At 42.5% G+C, this 9226-nt stretch overlaps 1 protein-coding gene across 1 annotated transcript; it reads right to left on the reverse strand.

Annotated features, from left to right (window-relative positions):
• Positions 1–1368: 1368 nt before the first annotated feature.
• On the reverse strand, positions 1369–6960 carry LOC120705731 (mitochondrial-processing peptidase subunit alpha-like). Its single transcript, XM_039990223.1, has 13 exons — positions 6725–6960; positions 5411–5656; positions 5020–5316; positions 4768–4935; positions 4508–4675; positions 4329–4409; positions 4142–4208; positions 3560–3654; positions 3243–3315; positions 3095–3165; positions 2697–2746; positions 1894–2006; positions 1369–1811 (listed from the first exon to the last, which is right to left on the reverse strand). The coding sequence occupies exons 1-13, from the start codon at positions 6758–6760 to the stop codon at positions 1759–1761; spliced, it is 1518 nt and encodes a 505-aa protein (XP_039846157.1). The 5' UTR covers positions 6761–6960; the 3' UTR covers positions 1369–1758.
• Between the last annotated feature and the right edge of the window lie 2266 nt (positions 6961–9226).

Genomic DNA, 9226 nt, shown 5'->3' on the forward strand with positions numbered 1-9226 from the left:
AGTGCCGGCTGGGAATTCCAGCCGGCACTAACTTGGCTGCTGACCGTTAGGGGTGACACTTTAGTGCCGGCTAGGGAGTATAGCCGGCACTAACGTGACCGTCAGGTACTGTACATGCACGTTAGTGCCGGCTGGTGCGTGACCGGCACTAAACTGCTGGTACCGATAAGCGTTTCTCCAACAGTGAATGTTTAGCTTTCTTTCCCCAAGTTGGCTCTATCAAATGAACTGCTGCTCAAAAGCCAAGCTTTGTGATAGTTAATTAAATCAGTGTTGATGGGTCCTGTGAAATCTACTCTTTTTTTTTTGGAAGCACGCGTATTGCACTGTAATGAACTAGGATGTTGTCTTAGGATGTTAATATTGAGCTGTACTATGCTAACCGGCTGGCATAAGTCTATTCAGAATGGCAATCAATAGACTTTTTTCTTTGTTGAAGAGGGAGGTCAATAGAAAATTACACCTTAAAACTCTACTTTTTACATTTTAGACTGTACAAAAACGGTTTATGAATACCGAACAGTGATAAGCTTGAGCAGCTATCAGCAGGCTCGTGAAGCTGTGATACCTTGACCCTTGGCGTCCAAAGAGAGGGACATGAAGCGATCGCGAGCTGCGAGGGCTGGAAAAAGTGAAAACCATGGGGCGGGCTCTTGGCGCCGCGGAAAAACGCCGGCGCCGCCTCTCCCGTTCTCCGGCAGGCAGTATAGAGGGTAGCAGGCGCCAACCACCCGTGCCCCCGCCGCCCACATCCCGCTGGAAGCCAGGAGCCAACAAAGACCGGCACATCCACCAGGACCACCGCGTCGTTTCCTTCCTCCGACGTTGCTTCCCGGTGCCCGCCCGCCCCTTCCTGCCGTCCCCGACCTCCGGGTCAGAAACGGCGACTCGGGAAAACAAGAGGCACGCCAATGGTGTCGCCATCTGGAGCGGCGGCTCCAATTCCATGGGCCACCGTATCGTGACCCGTCCAGTCAACCAAGGGTGCCGTCACTTGGAATCTTTTACCGTCTCATCATTAGGGATGCATTCTCATGCAAGTAGATGCCCATTGATGTTTTTGAATTTCTCATTTTAATTTATTTTCTCTCCCAAATTAATTACATATCATGCTATTCTAATTCATTTTATCAAGTTTTAGGTCGACCCAATAATCCAAAAAATGTAACTTGCATCCCTAATTCTCATGGAACTTTTACCAGCACCCTTTCCCGTGAGGCGGTGCCCCTACAAGTGATACCACTGAAAAGTAGTGTTCGAGACCAAATCCATTGATTCGATTAATGTTCCATGCACCTAATTTCCATCGCTTCGATTAACAGACAGAAAATATGAGAATTAACAGCCGGATATAGGTACAGCTCAGAATAGGAATCGTGCAAAATTTCAGTCCAGTAGAATCATTATTCATGTGCTTCGACATTCTTGTCAAAGATTTTACGACCAGAGAATGGTATTTTTTTGTACACTCTTTGGGCCTTGTAAACGAAAGAGGAGCCCAGGTAGGCCGGTATCAGTTAAATTTACAAACACACGACTGGCCTACCACCAGCAATAATCACCAACTCAAGTGGACGAATGTTTCCGCAAAAAAGGTGGGGGAACAAGTGATTGCAAAATGAGCAAAGATTTAACGAACAAAATTGTATGAGGTTCCTTATTTTCCTGATGAAACTTTGACCGAGAATAATGGCCTAGGTGTGAAAGTACAGGCTGTTAAACTTGTCCAGCAGGCAGAGAAATAAAAGGCCCATGTACTCATTTCGAGCTGAACTTGCCTCTGACCGACTCGTAGGTTGGCATATTCAGAACTGCACAATGCATGCAACAGAATCAGAAAAATGCAGTTGATGTTGCACTCTGTACAGGTTAGTCATCTGGAAATAAGCTCACCGTTTCCATGGGATGCCATTGTCAGCGGTGATGAAATGATCTTTTCAGCAACTGTCATTACGTCTTTCAGAGTAACACCATCAACAGCCTTGAGAAGGTGCTCAACAGGTTTCCTGAGATGTTTTATGAAACCAAGATTAGGTGGACCATTGAAAGTATGATACAGAGATAACATAACAGGAAAGCATCAACGATTCAAATTATTATTTTAACTGAATATGCACAGTAATTTGCAAACTTAACTGATTATGCATGTAGAGTTTGTTATCTTCTAAAACTTCACTGCAAGTTTATGACTATGCTCTAGGAGAATTCATTACATGTCTTTCAAAAAATCATTCTCTCAGTTACTACCAGTAGTCTAACATAGTTTCAGCTAGTACTGCAGAATTCAATCCAAAAGATTTACCATGTACAAATACCTGCTTGCCTCTAGTCTAATATAAACCAAATACACTCAATGGGCAATGCCTCCTCATCTTCCACAATAAGAGCTAAATCAAACTTAAAGAGTAAGCTCTGAATGCTCCATAGCATCTAATATGGTTTTAGAATTACAGTTTAGTCCTACAAGAAGGCAGCTTCAAGATAAAAGTAGCACAGTACATCCGAATATCCCAAAATTTAGTTTCTGAAATATTGGAATCAATCATTTGATTTATGCCTTTCTCTGAAGCTATATCATTACAGTATTCTGTCATGGTCTTGAAGGGAATAATCATAGGTATCGAAACTATATGGTTTTATCACAGCAACAGTTACAACACAGTGCGGGAGGTACGCCAACAGTTACAACACAGTACCTTTCACCAAATGCCAGTACTTGACGCCCCATGTCTTCTGTTAGTGATGCCTGTAAGTTTGAATTATTACACCGAATCATCAGTGCAGTTGCAGAATTGTAGAGTTGATATCGCAAAACTAGAAATGTTCACGCCTAACTATCAAGGAGCTACACATCTTGGAATCAACTAAATTACAACTACTCGTGCCTTCTCTTTTCACAGATATAGAGCAATAGACCTAGGCCCACATATCAGCCACACAAGTTATGTGGGCCTAGATCTTGTGGAACCAAGGGCACAAGTAGCTGTATGTGAAATTGATCTAAACAATCGGTAGTTCATTGATAGTTACGCATGGATAGTTGTGATTTTGTTAAATTAACTCAAATATATAGCATTTGTAGTTTTGTATGCACCTTTGATTCAAGGTTCACTAATATTGCAGATTTAGCTGAGGCTTTAGCACGATCCAGTTGGCTTTGGTCAACTGCAATAAGAAGAAATTGAAGTTTCAGGCAAGTAAGTAATCTGGAAGCAGGAACCAAGATAGGATAGGTAGGATACCTTGTCCAGGAGTTGCAATGGAAGTGAGCTCTCTGGCTGCCAGGTCAATAGCTTTAGGAACAAATGACGCATCCTGATTATGAAAACACATTCGTTATGAACCATACTTTAAATATAAACTGTTTTAACTCCTCAAATGTGAGTGTTTAATGTGAGCATGGTTAAGTCACTGGATACAAAAGGTCAAAAGGATAAAATACAGATACTACTGCAACCATTTCCAACTGCCCATTCACATTGAATACACGATAGTTACATAAACTGTAGCATTACACATCACTAACTAATTACCCTGTGCAAGTGAATATAATACTTACAGTAGATGCATGAATTCCAAAGATGCCAGTGTTACTGTGAACATCCTTGAAAGCAGAGATTGACTTAATTTGGTCAAATTCAGTTACAAGGTGATCTGCACAAGCCATAAAGCATACATCAAATCCAGGCAATTATGATCCCAGTATGTATGTATGTATGTATGTATGTATGTATGTATGTATGTATGTATGTATGTATGTATGTATGTATGTACAGGAAAGGTCAAATACGTAGATTATGACTATCTGGATTCATGACAATGCTTCCCATTATAATGACAATCTTATTTTAAAGGAAATGATAGAAGAAGGTGAACTAGATATTTAACAATTTAGGTTGCTTTGCCCTTTAATATCTTGATAAAGAATATCCAAACTATGGGAGGGAGGTATCAGTCTAGTACAGCCTGGGAACAAATCCTACTTGAATTATCAGCCAGAAAATGATAAGTTCCGTCCTGTAATAGTATTGTTTACATTACTTATCAACCTCTCCAAAAGACCTACATTTATTCAAGATGCAGTATATGTTATCTGACATGCATCCTAGAGGGTCAAAACATGAACATATGTTCTACTTACTTAGACGTGAATGCAATCCCTTTCCCTGCCTTCCCCAAGAAAACGTGCCACCACCACCCAGAAGTGTCTATAAAAAAATGCAGAGCTCTTGATGAGTCAAACCAGAATGTTATAGCAAATTCAAATCGAAGTGTCTTGTTTGGTAAAATTGTGAATCTCAGAATCTCTCAAAAATTGTCTATTGAACCTGAAGAACTGATACAGTGGCAAAATCTTTTTCTTTGAGCCAACCACCAGGGACCTCAAATGCCAAGGCAACATCTGTGTTCTATTTTGAAAGGAAAGAAAAATGTAAGAACAGATAATTTAGGTGATGAAAGAGGTTGCATAAATCACTTGATATGTGGACAAAATCAAAATGCCTACCAATGAATCTGCAGTTCGTCTATATTCGCCGCCCACATAGGTAGATTTCGGCCTTGTGGTTCCAGTTACATTGGGAATGTCAGACAGAAGCGGTTCAGCAATAGATACCAATTCATCATGATCAACACCTGATGCAGCTAGAACAATTCGGGGAGCAGTGTAGTTCTCCTGATACCCAAGCAATAAAAAGAACAGATAGCATGTTAATAAGGATACCTGCACATAAAGAATGCTAAACAAAATTTGGAGATGAATCTCACAAATATAAACTGTTCCAGGACATCTGTATTCAATCTGCTAATCGAAGATTCTGATGCAATCAGAGGGTTTGCCAAAGCACCGGAATAACCAGTAGAATGAAGAGCCTCCAAAAGCAATTTTTCAGGGTTACTTGATGCTTTTGCAAGCTCTGCCTTGAGCCTCAAAATCTACAAAGGAAACAAGTCAGCAAAGAACATAATCTATTAATCCAATTGACAGAAGTGGATGGGGGAAGATAGAAGATGAAATACCTGCTCCTTAACCTCCCAATCAAGAAAAGCAGGGTTGCGTACACAGTCAATAAGCACCTCGACCATTTCAGGCATGTATGTCTTCAGCGCTCCATAAGTGTAGCTCATCATCTCACGGCTAGCAGATGCTTTGGCACTGCCACCTATCGCCTCAATTTCACGCACAACGCGCAATTCACTCCTGTTGGTAGTGGTCACAAATGCCATTGTCTTCAACAGCTGACTGACCCCTGTTGTCTCAGGTGCCTCATATACAGAACCACAATCAATATAAACTCCAACAGAACAAGATGATCCCTGGATAGGAAATAGAAAGCAACCTATTATCACCAGTTGCTGACGAGGAAATGGATGAAACAAGTAGCCATATATGAAAATAAAGAGCACATACTGCAGATGTCTCAGAGGCTATTTTTACACCATTCGAAAGCGTTGTGATTTTTGTCTTGCCAGGCTCCACGAGATCAGGTAAAGGAGGAGGAATAGTCACTCCTGGAAGTGCGAAATCTGGAGGAGGTAATGCATTTGAGCGTGCACCAGTCAACCAAGTCCAGAAGCCGCCTGATGAGCTCTGTGCAACACTTGTGCTGGCAGACCTAATTGCAATATTCATCATTTGAGCATCTGCCCTATGCCTCTGCAACCAAAACAAAACAACCAATATTAGTTCAGTGGTCAATGGCCTAAAGCTAAGCTGTTCACTTTAAATTCAAATGAACACTCCAAGAAGATCAACGTATCTCTTTGTTTTGTCAATTATTACATTAAAAGCGTGTAGTGTAGAGAAATATTCTAGTGTCGAATCTGGATGATGAAGTTTTATCCTCACATAGAAAAGGTTAGCTCATGAAATACTGTGATTCTATATTCTATCTGTAATAAGACAGCACAGCTGGTGCTAATGGATGATTGGATGAAACACTCATTGTTATACTCAAGAAAAAGGGTTTGAAGCACTGTACTGAACAGATACAGCGTGAACATATACGGTCATGAGAAGGAAGCACTGCTGTTTGAAGGATAACTTCATTATTCAGTCAGCACTCAAGAAAAAATACTGATAAAGAATGAATCACAAGAGACATAACTAGGCTTTTCGAAATCTTATACTCCATTTGATGCAGCCTAAACACATAAAAAAGGGCCAGTGTAAAACAGAAAAGAAGTATTAAAACGGGAACAAACTCGGGGGTGGATTTAAAGAGTGCATTTATATGTATAATACATTAAGTCATCAAACAACTAGCATAATCGCTCCTTTCACGATTTTGCGACAAGGACATAGCAATTAGCCTGCACCGATCCAAACTCATTATACACAAAGCTTTCATGCCAGAAGCACAGGGTTCACTTGTCCCGCACGTTCACATATTAATTCTGCAAACAATCTCCAGAGCATCCATCATCGCATCTCAAAGCAATACGTTCCCAACTCAACAGGACAGGGGCACACATTCAGACAACGATCGTCACTTGCAGCGCCAGAAATGCCCTCAACTCCCGCGCTCACGAGTCACGCATCAAGTCCGCGCGTGCTCGCACGACTGACGGGTGCCCGGTAAGGATCCGCGGCCTCGCAACGCGAAACCACAAGCGACAGCGTCGCGGATCGGGCGAATCGCGGCGCGGAGCGCGCCCAGATCTACCGGAAATGGAAGGAGGTGATGTAAGGATAGATAGGGTTCCAGGCGGGGCCGCGGCTAACCTTGAGGGCGCTGAGGCCCGATACGGCGCGGCGCATGGTCGCCTGCGCCTGCTGCGGAGTGGCTCGACGGAGTCGTCACCGGCGGCGGGGTCCGAGGGGGAGGTGGGCTGGTGGCGGAGATGCTAGAGGGAGGGAGGGATGGGATGGCGACAGGCCGTGAGACAAGTGGACGGCGACGAATCGGAAAGCTCTTGAAGCAACAGGCGGTTTTTTTATTTTTTTTATTTTTTATTTCTGTTTTTTAAAAAATATATTTTCGATATATAAATTTACAGAAATATACCCCGGCAGCAGGCCCTGCTGCCGGGCGGCCAGGTCCCGGCCGCCCGGCAGCAGGGCGGCAGGGGCTTATCCGAAAAAAACATGAAAAAAAATTACAGACAGATCCCTAAGACTGGCCGCTCGGCAGCTGGGCGGCCGGCCCCCCACCCCTATATAAGATGTTGGCTGCCCCTCACCCCCCCATTTGGCTTACTAAAAATCCAGGAAAAAAAAGAGAGAGAGGGAGGGAGAGGAGGGGTGAGGGAGAGGCAAAGCGGCGAAGCTCTGTCGGATTTTCAAGCCGGCGACTTTAGGTAACTAAAATTTTCTACATTTTAAAAATAGATTATGTTGTAATTATTTTTTTGAAACAGTAGATTAGCAATCAGTTCAATTATTGTTAGGAGTGATTAGTGGTACATTTAGGTGCAATTACTTATAGTGATTAGTATTGATATAGTACATTTAGTGTTAGATTTAGTATTAGAAAATACTAGAAAATTGTTAGACAAGTATTAGAAAATAAAAAAATGCAAGATAATATTAGAAAATTGTAGAAAATGTTAGAAAATTGTAGAAAATTATAGAAAATGTTAGAAAATAGTTTAGCAATCAGTTTAATTATTATTAGGAGTGATTAGTGGTACATTTATGTGTAGTTACTGATAATGATTAGCGTTGATATAGTATATTAGCAATCTGATTGCTCACTTGTGATTGCCAGGGCTCAACACCATGGCATCCTCAGGATCCACCTACATTCCATGGAATAAGGTGACGGAAACAGTATCCCAAAGAGTACAGGTGCCTATGTGTTTTTTCGGATCCTTGTGCAAACTAATGAAATCAAGGGTTTTGGGGGACGACTTTGGCAAGAGATTCTTCATGTGCGAGAATTACGAGTACGACCCACCCAAGCATTACGGCAAGGACCGAGCAAAGGTACTACAAAACACTATCAGAGTTTGTCACTTTCAGATCTAGTAATGACTTCTAACATGATTTGGGGAAAGACTCCACCGCCTCTATATGATTTCGTGCAGTGGTTAGACACCGAGCAATCTCAGCAGGATAAGGACCACGTGGAGCGTCAAGCAAGGTGGGCTGCACAAAGGTGGCAGCGAATGCTGCATGAAGAACAGATGGAGGAGAAGCGCAAGAAAAACCAGGAAGAGATTCAGAAGAGAATTGCAGAATTGGAACGTCAGAAGGCAGATGAACGTGAAGCTGATAGGGAGAGGAAGCGAGAGAGGGCCCGCCGTGCTAAGGAAGCAGGGTCTGAAGCTATTAGGAAGGGAAAATATCCCCGGTGCACTCAGTAAAGCACCACCATGTAATCCCGGCATTTTACATTTCATAAGACATGTTAGGGAAAATATCCATACATCTGGTTCAAATACATATGCACACATAACGAAATCTAGAAGCAATCCATCTGTGGGATTTCCAGAAGGTCCAACCTCAGCACCAGCATTATCTTCTTGCATTTTAGGGCACTTCTTGTAAGTGTGACCATCTGCTCCACACAGGTTGCATCTTTTTTTCTTCTTTCCTGCCTCAGACTCATCCATTCCGTTACGGATACGAAGTGTCTGCCATCGACCTACCCCTCTCCTAGCATCTGGATTGGGAATGTACATTGGAGAGATATTTGGTGTAGTGAATGATCCCAGACTGCCTATGCCATATATCTCATGGCCCCAAATGTGCACAGCGGTTTCTTTTCTGTAATATTGTGAAACAAAAACCCCAGGATCCAACCCAGATTCTGAACATGCCGCAATGACATGGGAGCATGGTAAGTGAAGAAGCTGTGGCTTCTTGCATCTGCAAAAAACCTTGCCTTCCGGCGTTATCAAGCAATCCTGAACGACCCTTTGTCTACGGACACACTGCCCTGTCCTGTCCTTGCATGAAACCTCAAACCTTTGATCCTTTGTGCCCATGGAGACCACTCTGTAATATTGAGCCTTTTCAATCTTTTCTTTCATGTAGTTAGTGACCCTATTACAAAAAATCACACATGTATCATTAAGTAAGACAACAGCTGCCTGGTACCGCTCTCTGAAGTACCTTGTGCATCCGTATATGATGAATTCAACTATGCCAATAAGAGGAAATCCACGAACATGATGCATTACCATATTGTAACACTCTGCGTGGTTGGTTGTCTCGATCCCATATCGACGACCACCAGTGTCGTATAGAATTGACCACTTCTCCTTAGGTGCATCCTTAATC

The sequence above is a fragment of the Panicum virgatum genome, chromosome 5K, assembly GCF_016808335.1.
Source record: "Panicum virgatum strain AP13 chromosome 5K, P.virgatum_v5, whole genome shotgun sequence".
Taxonomy (NCBI): domain Eukaryota; kingdom Viridiplantae; phylum Streptophyta; class Magnoliopsida; order Poales; family Poaceae; genus Panicum; species Panicum virgatum.